Genomic DNA, 21,204 nt, shown 5'->3' with positions numbered 1-21,204 from the left:
GTAAGCCACTATGGTGCACACAGCCCCACCAGCCATATATCTTGGCTTGCCAGGTGCTTTCCAGCTTCCATTGTTTTTGCAGTGCCAGCCAGGCACCAAAACAACAAGAGACTTGGCAAGCCCTGGTGGATCACCATTATATGCTGATGGGTTGGATTGGTGGTCAAAAGCTGTGCAGGCCTGACTGAAAGCATGCTAACAATCCATCACTAGAATGTGATGTTTGCAAACAGGATGCATAATATGGAATGTTCCATGCAATTACACCTTATTTGGAGAGCTTTTTTTTTGCTCTCTGTTTTGTTTTGATTTTCTAAGCATGTAATAAAAATGCATTCTTTGGGAAGTCATTTTCATTCACTTAATTAATATGTTGGCCACAAAGCTGTGTAAGCTTTTCTCCTTACTTACTGTCAAGACTATATTCTTCTCATGTTAAATGCTGGTATATAAATTGTGTGTGTGTGTATGTCTGTTTATCTAAGTGCCAAACTAGATGTGATGCTAAATGTGCCACTTGAAGTGCTGTGGTTGATTAAAACACACACAAGTTGATAGCTGCTGTGGGGTCAACCCCCCCCCACCCCCCACCTTCCCCATGCACTGTAAACATAAGAACATAAGAGCCCTGCTGGATCAGACCAAGCTTCCTTCTAGTCCAGCATTCTGTTCACACAGTGGCCAACCAGCTGTCAACCAGGAACTCACAAGCAGGACACGAGTGCAACAGCATCCTCCCACCCATGTTCCTCAGCAACTGGTATACATAGGCATACTACCTATAATACTGGAGGTAGCACATAGCCATCAGAGCTAGTCACCACTGATAGATTACTCTTTCAGGAATCTGTCTAACCCCCTTTTAAAGCCATCCAAATTGATGGCCATCTTGTGGTAGCAAATTCCATAGTTTGACTATGTGCTGTGTGAAGAACCCCTTCCTTTTATCTGTCCTGAATCTCCCACCCAATCTGCTTCATGAGATGACCCTGGGTTCTAGTATTATGAGAGAGGGAAAAGATGTCTCTCTATCTACATTCTCCACACCATGCATACTTTTGTACACCTCTATCATGTTTCCCCTTACCTTCCTTTTTTCCACAATCACAGCTATGGTAACCTTTCCTCATAAGGGAGATGCCCCCTGTGGTCCCAATGAAAATTGGTGACTACTAACAATAAAATAAGGCATTTGTGACGCATTTAGCATCATGTCTAGTATGGCCCTAAATGTATATAACAAATACAAGATTAGTGTTCATAAAAAATTAGGGGGCAAAACAAAGCAGAAAACTAAGCCAAATTCCTTTTTCATTAACAAGGAACATTTTGATCAGCCTCCTGCTGTCGACTGTGATACTAGCAGGAGACTTGTTGTTTGCAATACAAACAGACTTGAACTAACACCTATTTCAAAGCCATTTGGCCTTGTGGAGCAAATGGGAGTAATTGGCCTGTGACCTGGATGAGATGCCAAGCAGCCAGCTACTGGTATGGGTGCTTTGGTGGCACATGATTGCAGGGGACTGAACTGGGGAGGAAAATTTTTGGGATCAAGCCCATGGACCATCCATGCATAGTTACAACCCAGTACTTTGGACTTTCTCCTTTGCTTGCCACAGAACCTGGCATCTGCTTTCCAGCCTATCCAGAGCCTCTGTACAAATTCTGGGGTGGGATGGAGGGAAAACGGATAACTATTAACAGAATAGATTAACAGATCTATTATTTTGAGCATTGAGGGCTCCTGTTTCAGACAGATTGGGCAGACAGAGAAGTGTGAACTGAATTCTGAGGTAAGCAAAACCTTTACACTTTGTGCACAGGTAGTCTTTAAAAGATAGCAGCTCGAATCCTAGCTAGTTTTTTTCCCCCCTAGGGAAGTTGGATAGGCATGTTATACTTTAATAAGGTTGACAGCTACATTTTAAAAAGACAACCTGTCATTGTTCCTAGGAGTAGATAACCTGTATATCTAGCAAGTACCACAAAAGAGACACTGATGGCTCCTGGAACAGACTTTCTATGGCTTGGTGTGTGTGTGTATCTGAGGATTGTCAGCAAATTCATCAAGGGTGGAGGGTGGAGCCCAGGACCAGAATGGAATATGGGTTGCACTTTAGAACTAGAGTGACCATATACAAAAGGGGACAGACCCCTGTAATAGTTGAGCAGAAGAGTGACTTGGTAGGTGCCACTTATTAGGGGTGAAAAAAGCTTCACCTGCTGATATTCCCTCTTCAACACAACTGTGAAATGTTCAGGAACCTCATATTTTTTTGCACATGGGCACTCTGTCTGAACTGGAACTGCTTTGGAAAAACTATGCGTAAGTGAATCTGCGAATCACATCACAAAATATTACTCAGAATCTCCTACAGTAGCTTTTCAAGGCAAAAAAAGGGCACATGACGGCGTTGTATACCCCATTTGCTTGCATTATATTGTATTATTCTTTCAAATATTTGTATAGTATTTTATATTTTTAACTGTGTTTTAAAATGGTGTTTTAGTTTTTTAACTGGTTTTTTAACTGGAGAACATTAGTCATTGGGCGGATTAGAAATAAACTAAATACATTAAAAAAATTAGTCCACTTCAGTGTCGAATCGGTATGCAAAGAGGGAAAAATAAAAAGTTCTCTGGTGCCAAAGTGACATCTAAGTTGGCACTAGACAACTCTCTATGGGCTGGGTATTCCATGGGTATTCCCCTCCCAGATGAAATGGGTATTCCCCACCCAAATACCAACTCCTCAACTAAATAAAAACGCAAGCCTCACACAATGAAATGCGGGCTGATAAAAAAAACAGAAACATGGTAGCAAGCATGTCGATTTTGTTATAAAATAACAATCGCTCCAAGAGCTACAAGTTGGACCTTCCGAGTGCAACAAGATGTTGCAATGTGGACTGCTCCTGTTCATGGCTGGCTGGCTGGCTGGCTGGCACCCTGCCCTCTTGCAGAACACTCTGTTCTATCTCTCCTCCCCTCTGGTTTTCTTCCCCACCCCCACAATGAGGACTGAGCATGCTCCGTAGACAGTCAGTGTTCCATGGCCACTGAGCATGCTCAGTCCTCATTAGGCTGCTTTGGGTCCCCCCCCCGGGGGGGTTTTGTACTTCTGCAAACCTTGGGGTTTCCCAAAGCCTGCTGATGCCTCCTTCCTGTACATGGATGGTGCTGTTTTGGCTGCCTAAGGATTCGGACTTGGCAAATGGAGGTCACTATGCATATATGTGAATGATGATCATAAACAGATAACAGGAACAATCAACAAAATCATTCAAAAGAGCATATGCAGAAAATGCAGGAAAAATGCAGATTAAAATAAGAACAAAAATACACCAACAGCATAAAGCAGGCACAGCAAGGGGGAAGCACTGAAATGCTTCCAAAGAGAACAAGAACTCAAAGCATGATGGGCTACATGCAATGTCGTGTGATCAGACTTTCAGTCATGCAACAAGACTTCTTCCTCTCCTCCCCCTTGCACCACCCAAATTTGCTCCAGAGAGTCCCCCAGCCCTCCAGAGCAGATTTGAGGAGTGCACAGCAGGATGCAGGGGGCATCAGTTCTGCTGGCAGATGGACAGCTTTGGGTACAACCTAGTATTCTTTTGATGTCTTGATTTATTTGGACATTTATATCCTACCTTTCTAGGATAAGCATCAAATGTAAGGCAGCTTACAAGAAGAGTGTAAATCACAAGAGAATTAAAAACAAACCAGTCACAATAAAGTGAGTTACAGTGAAATGTCACCCTGAAATAGCACCATTAAAACCACATCAACAGCACAGAATAGAAACATATCTAAAAAATGCCCACTGGGTATTATCAAAATTCTCACTTAGCAGTGCTTGATGTGCCCTACTTTACAGAGGACAATCCTCTATTTGAAGGGCTGTGCAGTCCAAGTCTGGTTTAAAGATAAAGAAACCTAAGAAGGGAGAGGAGGGGCCTTGAAGCTGTCCATCACAACTTAGCATCTAGATAGCAGACTGAGCAGGCACACCAGAAGGATTCTATTAAAGGGTGCAGTCCTATCGATTGCATCCTTAGTGACTGGAAGCCCCTGAACTCAGAGGCATCTGATCATCCAGTGCAGGGCAGGAGCAGTAGTGGAGACAATCTTTGCCTCCCTGCCTTCTGCCCTGCAAATTTCGCTAGGTGGGCTTTTTAGCCCGTCTAGCAATGGTACTTTAGAGGGGGAGGGAAGGAGACTGGAAGAGGCTCAAGATAACTTGTATCCTGGCCTTTCTCATCTCCTCCCCTCCCTGCCCACTGGAATGCCCCTTTTCCTCCTCCTCTGAAGTTGCTTTTCTGACCTCAGAGGGCAGCTGGCATAGCTTTTTCCACGCTGGCTGCGAGGGGTCAGGGGTCAGATCTCTGACTCCTTCTGAGGCTGAAGCACTGTCTATGACCTCGGAAGAAGGAATCTAAACAATTCTATGTTCCCTGGGGCACTCACCCAGGGACCATAGGATGGGTCTTTTTAGAATTCATTTTGAAATGTGCATCTTTACATATAAAGCAGCATTATGTAAATTTTATGCAGATCAGTGTTCCCTTTTGTCCTTTTTGCCACTGTGTAAGTGGCTACCGAGGGGCCGTAGTGGCTTAGTGGTTAAGACGCTGAACTGCAGACTGGAAGGTAGGCAGGACAGCAGTTCGAGACCCGAGTGCCGCGTGACGGAGTGAGCTCCTGTCTTCAGTTCCAGCTTCTGCCAACCTAGCAGTTCGAAAGCAAGAAATTGCAAGTAGATAAATAGGTACCGCCTTGGCGGGAAAGGTAACAGCGTTCCGTGCACCTCGGTGTTCAGTCATGCCGGCCACATGACCACGGAAGCGTCTTCGGACAGCGCTGGCTCTTCGGCTTAGAAATGGGGATAAGCACCGCACCCTAGAGTCGGACACGACTGGTTGGGGACACCTTTACCTTTTAAAGTGGCTACCCTACCTTGCTGCGGTCACTGCTTGCCCCGTCCCTCACTTGGGACCTTCAATGATCTCCTCCTCCCTTTCACATGAATGGAAGAGTCCAACTTTCAGTCACCTGATTAAAAAAAACCCAGAAGCTCAGTGGGGTAGCAAGGATTACTAGACTGAAGTGGTTTTGATACTAACGTCCTCTATAAATGCTAGCTGTTACTATTATTAAACCTTTGAACATTAAGAATCCATGTAAGCGCAATCCTTCTCTGTAAATGACATGAGATCTGCTCCCCTACATTAACATTTATGAATATGGTCAGGTATATCTTACACAGCTGTTTGGATCATTGAGCTGATGACTGCCATTTTTAGCAGTGGAATGTTATAGTAATGCCTTTGGCTATCATTTTGCTGCAGTCCTCTCTGAAAAGGGAGCCTTCACAGAGTTACTTGTCTTTACCCTGATAAAGTTGAGTTACCTCCACACTGAGCTTCAATAGTCTCTGTTGTGCTAGTTTATTCTAGGCAATATGACCAGTACATACATTGACCACATTATAGGAAATGTCATTTGCTCAGGAAAAGGTGCAATGAACTACAGTGCACACATGATAAGCATTAACCATTATCAGACGTTGCTCCTTAACCTTTTGGAGGCTGGAAAGCATTCTTCTGAGTGCATTCCTGCCGGACAGTGGGCTTCATCACACAGAGCTTTTATTGTGCAATTGAGCTTGCTCCTTCAGGGAAGTTTGTGGGCTTTTTATATGATGCCCTGACCCTCCAGGGCGTCTCCTGCACTAAATGCCCTTTGTTCCATTTTTAAATAGATCACAGATAATGAGCTATCAAATTATTACCCCACTCCCCCATTGTGTTCTGCCTGAGTTTCCTGAGTTTTAACTGAAAAGAGTTAAAGCGGCAAGAAGAGGAGCGAGATCAATGAAGGATAATGGAAGACTCAGATATGGAGAGAAGGAGGGGGGAAGGAAGCACATGTAGAGGGAGTGGCGATCCTGCATTTAAAATGGAAGCAGAAAGCCCTGTTTTAAGTGTAGGATTTTAGACTGGTGTAGAAATGAATGAGAATAGATGGGGGAAATTAAACTGGCAATGCAGGGAGGGGGGGAAACCCACCCTGCATTGTGCTTTGTCTTATTCTAATACACAGCAAGCATGTGGTTCTATCTGGCACTGGCAGTCTTGGTGTACTTTGTGATACAATGGTACCGAGAGAGGCAGACTGTGGAGAACCTCAGAGAGAAATATGTCTTCATCACCGGCTGCGATTCTGGCTTTGGGCACCAGCTCGCCAGGCAGCTGGATCTCCAGGGCCTGCATGTGTTGGCAGCCTGTTACACGCAGAAGGGGGCAGAGCAGCTGGAGAGGCTCTCATCAGAGCGGCTGAAAACCACCATTCTGGACGTCACCAGCACAGAGAGTGTGGAGGCAGCAACCGAGTGGGTGAAAGGACGTGTAGGGAATAAAGGTACAGTGGCTGACTTCCTCCAATGCTCTCAAGATCTTCAGGCTTTGGGCTTGTGGCATATGTGGCAGTATCTCTTAGACTGTATAGAAAAGAGCCACCCTTCTAAGCTGATTAGGTCCCCACCTCCAAAACCTCGCTGGGTACATCGGCCTGGCTCCTAAGCCCCTACAACACAGGGGCACGACTTCTTTCCCACTAGACTGGCTCCTGGGGTTGCCAGCTGGATAGAAAACCCAGCCCGATCTGCTCCTGTGTGTTTAACAGCACTTTGGTGTGGAGGAATCTGCAGGAGAAACATTTCACAGCATGGAGATTATCGTTGCTAGTGTCTCCACGCCAAGCTGTTATTAAAGGCACAGGGAAAGGAGCTGCATTCTCTGTAAAAGTTGGCAATCCTACTTGCTCCTACACTTTCTCTCTCCCCAGACCATTTCATTGCTCACTGGAGGAGAATTGCAATGTTTTCCTAAAATATGCTCCATGCCTTTCACATCCCGGCAAGCCAAACTTACCCTGGTGCAAATGCACCGATGGGGAAAGATGCTTTAATTTCTGCCCGTCAGGGATGTTGTTACAACACAGCCCCTCTGCCAGGGGCAGGGAAGCTGGGTACCTTAATCCTGAGGAAACTGAGCCCATAGCAGTCAGAAGCTTTTGTCACCACTCCTCCCTTTCAAGGATCCCAGGAGGGTCAAGGGCTGCGAGATACCAAAAAGGACATTTAATTAAGTATGCAGAAGCAGGAATTTCAGCAGGGACAACTTCTCTGACTGCCGCTGACATTCCTTCTTCTACACAGCTATTAAAGCAGAGATGAGGAACCTGCCCCTCAGATGTTGCTGGACTCCAACTCCATCATCTCTGATCACTGGCCATGCTAGCTGGAGTTGATGGGAGTTGTAGTCCCATCTGAAGGGCACTAGGTTGGGGAAAGCTGCTCTATTGTATGTCTGCTTGAAAAGACAGGCTATGTGACTTTACCTGCTTAATGTCTTCCTCCCACCTCTCTCATCGTGCCAGTGCCTCATATCTGCTGTGGTGGAGCCAGTAGGGTGGGGCTGCTCCATAGACTGAAAAACAGTGATGTGTGGGCATCTTGTTCTCAGGCATGGGCAGCTTGTGGCTCTCCAGATGTTTTGGCCTTCAACTCCCATGATCCCTCACCATGGGCTGTGCTGGCTAGGGCTGAAGGGAGTTGTAGGCCAAATCATCTGGAGGGCCACAAGCTGTCCACCTCTGCCCTAGGGAGAGCAGGTCACTAGACTGCATTTTGGGCCCTGCCAGTCTGATGATTCCATATCAGACATCCATCCAACTTTAATCCCAACCTTTAGGCCCAAACTAGACAAGATGGAGCAGCTACAGGCATATTTATGCACCTGTTTATGTATACAGCAGAAGGCCGGGGGTGGGGTGGGGTGGGGGGAAGAAATTGATTTCTTACACAAAAAGGAACACAGGGCCAGAGAGGCGACGCCCTCCTTCACCTCTGCCTTACGCCTCGTCAAACACTTTTTACTCTCCCCAGTCTAACAGTGAACCATTCTATTGCTTAAGCATAACAAACTCAGTTCAGGAATTGGAGCAGGGCTGAGAGAAATGTGCATCAGGCGATGGCACAGCACTGGAGGACTTAAGTTTCTCCTACCTGTGTGCTTCTTTTTGTGTAGAAACAGAAAAGAACGATCCCCCTTTATTTGTGAACGGGGTAGATATGTGCATAAATACTGTGGGTGAAGGCTAAATTATTTAGGCTGCAATCCTAAACACGCTAGGCAGTAAACCTCAGTGAACACAGTGGGACTTACTTCTGAGTAAATGTGTATAGGTGGGGACTGTATGCCTCCCTTAGTAGCTCAGTCAGTGGTGCATGAGGCCATTATTAATTTCTGGTGGTGGGTTCATGCCTGTGCTAGGTGCCAACATTTTACTTCAAATGAAAAGCAGTAGCTGGAGTAACATAGGCTGCTGTGCCATGTGCAGTTTAGTCCTTGGTTTGAGTTTTGTTCAAGGAATATGTCCTTTAGTCTACAGAGTCTTGCTGATGTGAATGTTTGGGAACTCCCAGCCTAACAAAGTATGTTGTCCTGAGAATAAAGTATTCCTTCTCCTACTTACTAGCTGTTCCCAAGGTCCATTTTATGTACCTATTTGTATGCTTACTTGTTGCCTTTTCTCCTCAGGGCTCTGGGGCTTGGTAAACAATGCAGGCGTTGTACATCCCCTAGCCCCCAATGAGTGGCTGACCAAAGGTGACTTTGTGAAAGTGCTGAATGTCAATCTACTTGGGCTGATTGATGTGACCCTACACATGTTGCCCCTGGTGAGGAAGGCCAGGGGAAGGGTGATCAACGTCTCCAGCATACTGGGTCGACTATCTTTCTATGGAGGAGGCTACTGTCCCTCTAAGTATGGGGTGGAGGCTTTTTCCGATAGCCTCAGGTAATCTACCACTTCGAACATCAGAACTGTCAAATTGCTAAGAGGTACCAGATCAGGATAGATCAAGTGGAGGAGTGTAGTGATCAATTTGGGGCTCTGCTAGCTGGTTTTATTAACATCTGGAACAGGAAAGTTGGCCTTAAAAAAATTGATGTAGAGGCTTTCTATATGAGTCATAGAATCATAGATAGAATCATAGAATAGTAGGGTTGGAAGGGGCCTACAAGGCCATCAAGTTCAACCCCCTGCCCAATGCAGGAATCCAGGTCAGAGCATCCCTGACAGATGGCTGTCCAGCCTCGTCTTGAATGCCTCCTGTGTGGGAGAGCCCACTACCTCCCCAGGCAATTGGTTCCATTGTCGTATTGCTCTAACAGTCAGGAAATTTTTCCTGATGTTCAGCTGGAATCTGGCTTCCTGTAACTTGAGCCCATTATTCCGGGTCCTCCACTCTGGGATGATCGAGAAGAGATCCTGGCCTTCCTCTCTGTGACAAACTTTCAAGTATTTGAAGAGCACTATCATATCTCCCCTCAGTCTTCTCTGCTCAAGGCTAAACATGCCCAGTTCTTTCAGTCTCTCTTCATAGGGCTTTGTTTCCAGTCCCCTGATCATCTTTGTTGCCCTCCTCTGAACCCTCTCCAGCTTGTCTGCATCCTTCTTAAAGTGGAGTGCCCAGAACTAGACAAAGTACTCCAGATGAGGCCTAACCAGTGCTGAGTAGAGGGGAACTAGTACTTCCCGGGATTTGGAAGCTATGCTTCTATGAATGCAGCCCAAAAGAGCATTTGCCTTTTTTGCAGCCACATCACAGTGTTGGCTCATATTGAGCTTGTGATCGACAACAATTCCAAGATCCTTCTCGCTTGTAGTGTTGTTGAGCCACATATCCCCCATCTTGTAACTGTGCATTTGGTTTCTTTTTCCTAGGCGCAGAACTTGGCATTTATCCCTATTAAATGTCATTCTGTTGTTTTCTGCCCAGTGCTCCAGCCTATCATGATCACTTTGAATTTTGTTTCTGTCTTCCAGGATATTAGTTATCCCGCACAATTTTGTGTCATCTGCAAATTTGGTCAGCATTCCCTGCACCTCCTCCTCCAAGTCATTAATAAAAATGTTGAAGAGCACTGGGCCCAGGACAGAGCCCTGCGGTACCCCACTCGTTACCTCTCCCCAGTTTGAGAAGGTCCCATTGATTAGCACTCTTTGAGTCTGATTCTGTAGCCAACTGTGGATCCACCGGATCGTTGTTTCATCTAGCCCACTTTGAGCTAGTTTGCTCATCAGGATATCATGGGGCACTTTGTTGAAAGCTTTGCTGAAGTCGAGGTATATTATGTCCACAGCATTCCCACAGTCCACAAGGGAGGTTCTTGATCAAACAATGAGATCAGATTCGTCTGGCAAGATTTGTTCTTGACAAATCCATGTTGGCTTCGAGTAATCACTGCATGATTTTCAAGGTGCTTACAGATGGATCGCTTTATCATCTGCTCCAGAATTTTCCCAGGGATTGATGTCAGACTGACTGGTCTGTAGTTCCCAGGTTCCTCCTTTTTATCCTTTTTGAAGATAGGGACAACATTAGCCCTCCTCCAGTCATCTGGGACTCCACCCATCCTCCATGATTGCTCAAAGAGAATAGACAGCGGTTCTGAGAGTTCTTCTGCCCGTTCCTTTATTACTCTAGGATGCAGTTCATCTGGCCCTGGAGATTTGAACTCATTCAAAGGAATTAGGTGTTCCTTGACCATATGCCTATCGATCTCAAGCTGCAATCCTGCTCCTTCAGCCTGTACTTTGCCTTTGCCAGGGGGGTCATAGACCCTCTTTTGGGAGAAGACTGAGCCAAAGTAGGAATGGAGCACTTCTGCCTTTTCTTTGTCATCTGTTATCATTTTGCCATGCTTATTTAATAGCTGAACTACTATTCCTTTCCTCTGTCTTTTACTATGCACATAGCTGAAGAAAGCCTTTTTGTTGCTTTTAGCATCCCTTGCTAACTTCAGCTCGTTCTCAGCTTTAGCCTTCCTGATGCCATCCCTGCAATTCTGTGCTTCCTGCCTGTACTCTTCCTTTGTTTCTTGGCCTTCCTTCCACTTCCTATATGTGTCCTTTTTTGTTTTCAGGTCATCTCTAAGCTTTTTGTGAAGCCACATTGGCTTCCTCTGTTGTGTTCCACCTTTTTTTCTTGTTGGAATTGTTTGTACTTGTGCCTTGAGAATTTCCTTTTTTAAAAACTCCCACCTATCTTGGACTCCTTTTCTCATTAGAGTCACTTGCCATAGGACCTTACTTATCATTGTTCTGAGTTTATTAACATCAGCTTTCCTAAAATCCAGGGTACGCGTTTGGCTACACTCCACCTTTGCTTCCTTTAGAGCCACGAACTCAAGTATAACATGGTCGCTTTCCCCCAGAGTTCCTGTAACTGCTACTTTACCCACTAAGTCATCTCTGTTGGTTAGGATCAAGTCAAGGAGAGCCAATCCTCTAGTTCCTTCCTCTACTTTCTATAGGAGGAAGTTATCTGCCACACAAGTTAGGAATTTCCTGGAGGGGCCATGTTTTGCAGAATGTGTCTTCCAACAAATATTGGGGAAAATGAAGTCCCCCATTACTACTACATCATGCTTCCTTGAAACATTGGCTATTTGCTTTTCAAAAGTTTCATCCTCATCTTCTCCTTGATTGGGTGGCTGGTAGTAGACTCTGACCACCATGTTCGTTTTATTCTTTGCTCCATTTATTTTAACCCAGATGCTCTTGATGGGGCTACCAAGCTCATCTTCCTGTATTTCTGTGCAGAGATATGTATTTTTAACATACAGTGCAACCCCACCTCCCTTTCTGTCCCTCCTGTTCTTTTTGAAAAAATTATATCCTTCAGTTGCTGTATTCCAGTCATGAGAGATCCTACCAAGTCTCAGTTACACCTATCAAGTCATAATTTCCCTCCTGTATTAAGAATTCAAGTTCGTTCTGTTTGTTTCCCATACACTGGGCATTAGTATATAGACATCGAAGATCATGTGCTTTATAGTCTGGCTTTCTTCCTACATGTTTCTGAAGACTATTATTGGGTGCTATTAGAGCTGTTCTCTCCGTTGTGGTGCATGAGCCTTCATCCATTGTTACCCCCAACTTTACGTCTCCCTTCCCCGTAGGATTCAGTTTATAGCCCTCCTGATGAAGTTCTTCATGCTGTGGCCAAACACATTCTTCCCATCCTTTGTGAGGTGCAACCTGTCCCTAGCCAACAGCCCATCTTCCAGGAAGTATAGCCCGTGGTCCCAGAATCCAAATCTCTCTCGTCGGCACCACCTTCATAGCCACTCATTCACCTGGAGTATTTTTCTTTCCCTTTCTATCCCTCTTCTAACTACTGGAAGGATGGATGAGAAAACTATCTGGGCCCCAAAGTTCTTGAGTTTCCTTCCCAAAGCTTCAAAGTCTGACGTGATTTCTTGGTCCGCTTGGCAGTATCATTTGTTCCCACATGGATGAGAAGAAAGGGATACCTGTCAGTGGGCTTTATGAGTACAGGCAGCCCTTCAGTCATGTCTCTAATCCATCCTCCCGGGAGACAGCATACCTGGCGAGTCCACGGGTCTTCGCGACATACTTGGGTTTCGATCCCACTTAGCAAGGAGTCTCCCACTACCACTACTCTTTCTTCTTCTTGTTGTAGACCTTGGTTTCATTGCCTCTGCTTGGTTGACCTTCAACCTCTTGCTCGCTCTCACGCAGGTTCCCCTGTAATTCTTCCTCTGCAGGCTGTCCTCCAGTCTCATCCTCAAGTACCTGGAAATGGTTCCCTAGTTCCACTGCCTCCACTGGTGCAGAGTGGCTTCTAGTTCTTCTGCTCCTAACTGTCACCCTTTTCCAAGGAGTATTCTCTACTTCATTTTTCCTCTCCTCAGCAGTTTCCTCTTGTGCCTCAGCTTGCTGTTGTTCTTCTAGCTCCTGTACTTCGCTTTGCTGCTGTAGTTCCACCATTCTGTCCAACAACTCTTCGTGTTCTCTTATTCCCTGGAGGGTTGACACTCGCCGCTCCAGTCCTCTTACTTTTTCTTTCAGCAGTGTGATCAACTTGCACTTGTTGCACATGTAGGCCATGTTGTTCTCAGGCAAGAAAACAAACATGGCACACACCTTGCAGGTCACCACCACTGGAGAGTCTTGTCCTTCCATAGTCTCTTTTCCTTTTTTTGTCTAGCTTTCTTATTGTTCTACAGTAGCCTGTGCCTGGTCCTCTACTCACTGGAGGTTAAAAACAGAGTCCCACTGGTATGGAAGTGTGTGTTACAAGACAAATAAATGAAAAAAAAATTAAAAAGATGTTTCTTTTTTAAGTTAGGGGCCTCCCCCTTGAGTCTTTTATTGTGCGCTCATGCCTCCTCATTCATGGTAGTTTGTGGGTCCTTTACATGATATCATCCTCCCCCAGGGCCTCTCCTGTGCTTTGCAACGATTATTGTGTTTTTTTCCCTAACCAGGAAAGTCTGGTATTATTTAGAAATCGTGGAAGGAGGGTCTCATGTAATTCCACAATTCCACTATACCACAGCACCATCTAGTGGTTATATAATGAAACATATAGAAAGGCAGAGAAAGACACCCCCCTCCCCTGGAAAAAAGCACATGTAAAGGAACTGATCTTAATCCTGCAAAGAATTTGGAAGCAGAAGCCTTAGTAAGGGTGCAGGATAAAAGCCTCATATAGAAATGCCCATAGCCTATTGAAGTTTTTTGTGTGTGTTGACTCCCAGTTATATCAGCCTATGGTGAGGTGGTCATGAGCAGAAATCATGTTTTTGATCCATGCACAGAACAGATCACAGCCAAGGACACATTGTCATGGTGCCTTCTTTACTGATGATTCCTTCCTGTGTGCTTTCTGTTTAGTGCACTTCCAAAACAAATAGGCATTGAGAAGAGCAGTCATATGGACATGTCATGAGATGACCAGGAGAGATTCAATTAGGCCAGCTTTGTAAAAGTGAGGAATACCCACAGCTACGCCTGGCATAGTGTGTGCTTATTGGGATGTAACAGCATTGAACGGGGATATACCTGATAACATTAGTACAATAACAATAACAGAGGAACAGTTGCTAAATATGGAAGATATATAGTATGTTCTAGGAGCATCTGCTGCACAGGGTCTGTTTCCTTTTGAGGAGGGAACACTCGAGAGGTAGGGCATTTTGGTGTTGGATTTATTTACAAATATATATGTTGAACATGAGGGAGTAGGCAGACAGTCAGCTGCTAGTCCATAGAGCAGCACCTGTTCCCCTCAAAGTGAACAGCATCAATTTGGAGGCAACCCCTGACCTGCCCTTTAATCCAGCCAACTACAAAACTGGCTTTCTTGACCACACTCTAAACTGCTTCTCCAGACCGAGCCTGAGCATATGAATAAGGAGTGCATGGCCAGGAACAGAGTATGACTGCTGTTGCTCAGCTTGAGGCACAGAGAGCTGGTGCACAGCCCTCAGATAATGAAAAGACCTGCCATCCTATTGGGATGGTGGTTAGGAGTGCACAGCTGGGCAATAGATCACTCAAAATATCAGGGGGGGGGGAGATGGGATTGGCACAATGACCTAAGAACTGGTTTTGGGGGTGGGGGAGAAGTAATGGGATACGTCAAATGGGATAGAAGCAGCCCCATGTACCATATAAAATCCCTTAAGAAAGAAAAGATGGAATAGCCTTCTGATTGTTGGTGCTAGGACCTCTCCATCTAGAAGCACCTGCATGGTTGCTGAATACAAAAACAGGATTCTCACACCAAACAACCCCCACCCCCCATAGCCAATTTCCTGAAATAGAATTGTGGACTTCTAGAGGGACAAGCAGCCCTTACACAACGGCAGCTGTGTGGATTTCTTACAGCCACCTGTTATCCATTGTTTCTTTCTAGGCGGGAGCTCCGCCCATTTGGGGTGAAATTAGCCATCATAGAGCCGGGCTATTTCCAAACATCCATGACCAATATCGAGGGCCACCTTGACAGCTTGGAGCGGCAGTGGGTCAGCACCCCGCAGGAAGTCAAAGATAGCTATGGCCAGTCCTATTTTGACAGCTGTGAGTCCTTTATGTGGTCTGTATGGGGAGAGAGGTGGGGCTGTGCTGGTGGGAAGGAGCTGGGAGGGGCTGTTAATTCATGGAGCCGTTAGTATAAAACTGAGGAACCTCTTTTAGGCCAAGGGGGCTGCATTCCAGTGGAGGGTGGGGCTGAAGGCAAATTGGGTGGAGCCAAAGGTAAAAAGGGTGGAGCCAAAAATAGAAAACCAATGCCAAAAATATCAGCATGTTGTAGCTTAAAGCTCTTCCTGCCAGTCACTCAGCCTTAGGAGAGGCATTTCAACGTTTTAGAATGGGGAAAACTGCACAAACCCCAGGAAACCACCAAACAATCGGGGCTGGGATAAAGGGGGTGAGGCCAGGGGAAATGGGTGGGGCCAGCTGGGGAACCCCGGAGGGCTGGACTGGAACCCCATGAGGGCCAGATTTGACCCACAGACCTGAGCTTCCCCTGGTATAAAAAGTCTACATTCTACCTGGTGTTGGTGGATACCTTTGCTAGCAGATCCTCCCCATCCACTTGGAGGATGAGATGTTTGTCCTTAATATTGATCCTGAGAAAGAGCTCAATATCCAAAGCTTCATGCTTGGTGTACAGCCCAGGAGAAGAGGAAAAGATTCTGGCTGAACATCAGGAAAAACGTCCTGCCTGTTAGAGCAATATGACAGTGGAACCCATTACCTAGGGAGGTGGTGGGCTCTCCCACACTGGAGGTATTCAAGATGAGGCTGGACAGCCGCTTATCAAGTGGTTTGCTTTGACTTGGATTCTTGCACTGAGCAGGGAGTTGGACTCGATGGTCTTATGGGCCCCTTCCAACCCTACTATTCTACGATTCTATGAAAGGAAAAGAGCACCTAAGCAATACAAAGCGAGTTCTCCAGTCACCTCTAGATAGGAGAGTAAGTTGAAAACCAAAACCAAAACAAAGGTGGGTTCAAATAAGTGGTACATGTTTGGAAGGGATGGGATGGCTGGGGTCTAGAGAGGAATAAAGTGGCTGAGCCCTGCCTCGGGTGCCTTAATGGCTAGAGCAGCTGCTTGAAAAGTTACTTTCCCCCCTGCAGTGTAGTCCCCTGTTATGACTGCAATGGAGTAAACTAGGATTTTACCACAGCTGTGGCTGGATACCAGTGTGTCCACTCCTAAAGAAAAGGTAGCCATAAGAATAGGAATTCATGCTCTTTCTAATGCAAGTCTCATTTTATGTGTGGGGAAAAGGTCAATTGCTGTGAGTTTTAAAACGTTTTAAAAATAGCGCTGCCATTGTGCATGTATTTGCAGACCATTATCCTCATATACATTGGGGGAATGTGGCTGAGAGAAAGTGACTTGTGACAGCCCTGTAGCCCAGTGTTAACACTGTGGGCTGGGGTTGGGTTAAGTCTGAGAGAGTAACATACCGTGACCCTGCAACGTGGTCCAGAGCTGTGAGCCCCATGTTGCAGGTTGAGGGGTAACTGAGAGAGGCTGACTCCGCAGCAGCGTTTTGCCAAATGTGCCTCAAGTTATGACCAAAGCAGGCTTGCAAAGACTCACTTGCCTGGTTGCCCATGGTGAGAACTGCCTCCAAGCAACAAGGCAGGGAATCTTTATAAATATTAGCTCCTTTTTTTTAACTTTTCCATTCAGAAATGACTATCTTAGGCAGGGGGCTGGGACAGTAACTTTTGTGGCTGTATTAATACATCGCTATTGCAAAGTATGTGGTGGCATCCCTCTTGAGTGCCTTATGTGTGCAGCCCTGTGCCTTGATGTGGCTGTGCCTCTAGCCTATGACGCCAGAACTGGATGGGCGAGGAGGCAACAATGCAGCACAGGAGCGGTAGACAAGCCTGACTCTCCCATAGCCAGGCTTACTGGCCCTTGACAAGTTCCTGCTGCCTGCCTGGGACACCTATGGCACAGGTTAGCCACCTAGGAATTGCACTTTTGTCTCGGTTTGAAAGCCAGATCACCCACTTACAAAAGCCTGTCCTGCTTACTGATGTGGCAAAGTCTCACCTGCTTGCTTGTTTAATGGTTACATTTATATCCCACCTTTTCCTCTAGTGAACTTTCTCTTTTCCATTTTATCCTCACAACAACCCTGTAAGGTAGGTTAGGCTGAGAGTCAGTGACTGGCCCAAAATCACCCAGTGAGCTTCATGGCCATGTGGGGGCTAGAACCCGGATCTCCTGAGTCCCAGTCCAACACTCTAACTGCTACATCACATTGGCTTTCAATTATACATTCTTTGATTTCTTGAATAGCTTGGGGTATGGGATGGGCTTTTTCCAGATTCAACGTATCCCTCTGAAACAGAGAGATATGAGCAATAAGCACCAGCTGTTGCTGTTGATTTGAAAGCTGTTAATATATTGCCCATACAATTAGGGCTTTTCTACATGAGGCATTTATTGTGCGCTCATTGTTCCCTACTCATGGTTGTTTACAGGTTCTTTAGAAGACGTCATGACCATCCGGTTTTGCTTCTGTGTCTAAAGAGCATTTGACGAGGTTTTTTAGAGAAGGGAAAATGTGGTATTTAATTGTTAAAACGAAAGAAATGGTTTTTTCCCCTTGTGTATTTGTGCCACTCTACTATACCATAGTGCCACCTAGAGGTTATTTAGCAGAAAAGCAGGAAAGGAAATGCCCTTCGTGCAGTGCTTGGATCTCAGTTCTGTTACAAAACTAAAAATAGAGACAGTGGATTAACAGCTCGTTAACAGCCTCGTGCAGAAAAGCTCATACACAGTCTATCTCAAACTGTTGTATTTCCTGGTATTTATTCATGGTATTCTGGGCTACAAAGCTCCTCACTGAACTCCCTCCCTCTCTCTCTTTTACAGTGTACAAGATGACTAAAGACAGCCTCACAGCTCAGTGCTGCACAAACCTCTACCTGGTCACTGACTGCATGGAACATGCCTTGATATCCCAGCACCCCAGAACACGCTACCCTGCGGGCTGGGATGCCCAGTTCTTCTACATTCCTCTCTCTTACTTGCCCACAGCCTTGGTGGACTTTGTGCTGACCTGGTCTTGGCCAACGCCTGCTCAGGCTGTTTAAAGAAGGTGGGGCAGAAAAGTTCAGATTTGGGGGAGAGAAGTGCAGTAATAGGGTACCAGACTCCAAACGTGCCTTTAAATATGCCAATGCAAGTATCTGCCCAGTGTAAGACAGACTTCAGGTTTCTCTGATCTACTTTGTTTTTTCCCCCCACTAGAACTCCAAGCGCAAAAGACATAGACTTAACATTAAAGAACAGGATGCCTCTGAGCCCATTCTGAGCCCAGGAATGTGTTTTGAGTACCAGAATGAAACTGAGCTCACAGTCCTTTCACATAAAAGTCACATAACCAAAAGTGGTTCCCCACGCTTTCTGCATTTCAGCAGTCTAATTTAGGTGGGAAAAGTCACTTTGCTCTTGCTATTGTTAAAGAAACCCTTGCCAATCTACTGCAAATCACCTAGAGAACTATCAGTAGGGGCTTTTCTTCATGAGGCATTTATTGTGACTCATCATCCCCTACTCGCATTTGTTTACGGGTTCTTTAGATGATGTCATGACCCTCCAGTTTCACTTCTGTATTTAAAGAGCACTTTTGGTGAGTCTTTTTTTAGAGCAGGGAACATGCGGTATTTAATTGTAAAAGCGAAAGAAAACATTTTTTCACATGCATATTTGTGCTATTATGCTGTAACATGGTGCCACCTAGAGGTTATGTAGCAGAAAACTAGGAAAGGAAACACTCTTCATTAAGTGCTCAGACCGCAATTCTGTGGTGAAACTGAAAATAGATACAGTGGATTAACAGCTGATTAACAGACTTACGGAGAAAAGCTCTAGATCTTCTCCCCAGTTCTGGTGTAAGAGGTTGCTGCTGGTAACCATAAGCAGGAATATCATTTCATGCTTCAGTGGATGGGTAAGATTCACAGCAAGGTTCAAAGGACCTTTTGGTCATGGCTCTTTTCCATAGGCATAGAAACAGAAGGCAAAATTGTGCATGTCAAGTTGAAATAAACATCTCCTTTTCTTCTGGCTTTGTGTGATTGCTATGAGATTCCAGGATTGTTATGCAATCAGACAACTTTAGGAACACGGTTGCCAACTTTTCAACAGGGCTCTGTAACTTAAAAGCAATTCTGCATATAGAAATAGGCAGATGAAACATTTGACAACATGGAGATAAAATCTGCCTTGAAACTGCTGCAGATCTTCATACTGCAGTTGAAAGATAGAGAGGCCAGTTGAAAAACTGGCCTGTTTACAGTGAGTGCTGCTCCTCATGGAGGCCTGGCTTTATCAGGAAACCATAAAAAGTAATAGTCCACTATGGGATGTACATTCCAGAAGGGGGCAGCCTTCCCTTTCTGTGTGCCTTTTAATTTTTTTTAAAGCTTTCTACCTGAGATGTGTATGTAATGCATTCATTTGGATATATCACTTCAAGTATGGAAACATCTAAGGCTGATACTGTGTTTAAACAATGCGAAAGTATTCCTGCAATTTACCCACCAAAAATTATGTATAAAGGCTATGCACTAAGGCTCTAGAAGTAACATGGCAGGGCAGGATTGGGAAGTAATGAGCAATATTAACTTTTCCTGTGCATTTAAAATAGATGGATAGACAGACACGAATCACTTGCAGGGGCATTCCCATACTGCAAAACTAAATGTGGGAAAGGCAGAGAGGGTGTGTGGGAGGGTGCTAAGTGGGCTTTTCTATTCTGAAGTTCAAGATGCTCTCCCACCTTCCATCAAATTCCTCCTCAAAACCATGAAGCCTTTGGCACATTCTCCAGCAGTGTGATCTTATACTTAGAAGTCCCATTGAGATTAGTGGAGCTTACTCCCAGGTAAGTGGTATAGGACTGCAGCCTTATATGGCCCTGTTTACTACTCAGACTAAACCTATCCACATGTAACTGAAGTGAAAGCCGTTTCTTTTTCCCCAGTTACCCTCCTATTCATTTCCCTTCCCTCCCTCTGTTGCCTAGTTTTTGATTGTAAGCCCCTCAGGTCAGGGACTTGTCTTTTTGTTATAAAGCAGCATGCACACTGATGGCACTATATAAATAAAATGGTTAAGACAGTGCAGAGAACCTGAGACTTGGGGGGGGGGGGGCTCTACACTAAGGCAAACCTGCCTGTTATTATTAACTGTGGAAAATCACCCTTCAGCACTGGGCAAGCCCTCTTTTCAGTTCTTTCCTCTGAAGGCTGTCCCAGGAGTTGTTCTCTTCTCACTTCCAGACCTCCTTCACCTTCTGCCTCATGTGCTCTCAGCTCAGCCTCCCCGTCTTGTAGTTGCTCTTCTTCCTGGCCAATGCCTTCTTCAGGGCCCCAACCTCTTGTGAAGACACACCCTGACAACTCTTTCTGAGAGCATTTCTACACCAGCCTAAAATCCCGCATTTAAAACAGGGCTTTCTGCTTCCCCCTGGGGGTGTCCCGGGGTGGGGAGGGCAGAAATGCCTGTACGACACATCCAATGTGTCGTACAGCAGCCTCCTCTCCTGCTCCGTCCTCCCGTGGTCCTCCGTCCTCCCGCAATCGGCTGTCTAGCCAAAAATGCAGGGCAGGAGGAGCGCGGAGGGAGCGATTCCCTGCGTGCTTCTCCTGCCCTGCATTGGATAGGCGAGTTTGTAGGCGGCCGCCTATCCCCATAGGATTGTGCCCTTAGTGGGCCAGAAGGATCCCTCACCATTGGCTATGCTGGCTAGGGCTGATGGGAGTTGTAGGCCAAAACATCTGAAGGTCCACATATCCCCCCCCCCCCCGCCTAAATGGTTTAGGACCAGGATACCCCAGTAGCCACTTCCTTTCATTCAAACCTTCCAGTCATTTGGTGGTTTCCCAGCTTTTGGCAGGTTTTCCTCACAACTCCACCCCCCCTCTAAAAGGTTGAAATGCCTCTCCTAGGTCCTGGTTACTGGTAGTAATAGCCTTAAGCTGAGATATTATATTTTTGATAGTGGCCCCACCTCTCTTGCCTTTGCCCCACCCCTTTTGCCTTAGGCCCTGCCCACCACTGCAATGCAGCCCCTGAAAGTTTCTCTGAAGTAGAATTTGTCCCTTGGGCTGAAAGAGGTTCAAGTTCATCACCTTTGGGCTAAGGGTAACTTGGGGAAGAGTGATTTTTACTTGAAATGCATCAGCTGCAACAACATGACTTGGAACGTTTCTGTATGTTAAATGTATTGCGCAGCACTGCTGGAGTTAATTTTCTTGCGCTCCGGA

The 21,204-nt window shown here is 45.7% G+C and overlaps 1 protein-coding gene across 1 annotated transcript; it reads left to right on the top strand.

Annotated features, from left to right (window-relative positions):
• The first annotated feature begins 1,754 nt into the window (after nucleotides 1-1,754).
• On the top strand, nucleotides 1,755-19,002 carry LOC146353650 (17-beta-hydroxysteroid dehydrogenase type 6-like). Its single transcript, XM_084836917.1, has 5 exons — nucleotides 1,755-1,796; nucleotides 6,109-6,426; nucleotides 8,610-8,868; nucleotides 14,804-14,967; nucleotides 17,804-19,002. The coding sequence occupies exons 2-5, from the start codon at nucleotides 6,114-6,116 to the stop codon at nucleotides 18,022-18,024; spliced, it is 957 nt and encodes a 318-aa protein (XP_084693043.1). The 5' UTR covers nucleotides 1,755-1,796; nucleotides 6,109-6,113; the 3' UTR covers nucleotides 18,025-19,002.
• Nucleotides 19,003-21,204: the final 2,202 nt, after the last annotated feature.

Source organism: Heloderma suspectum, chromosome 2, assembly GCF_057233095.1.
Source record: "Heloderma suspectum isolate Gila_16-S chromosome 2, 16-S_ref, whole genome shotgun sequence".
NCBI classification, from domain to species: domain Eukaryota; kingdom Metazoa; phylum Chordata; class Lepidosauria; order Squamata; family Helodermatidae; genus Heloderma; species Heloderma suspectum.
This window is presented reverse-complemented; position numbering and strand designations above follow the sequence as displayed.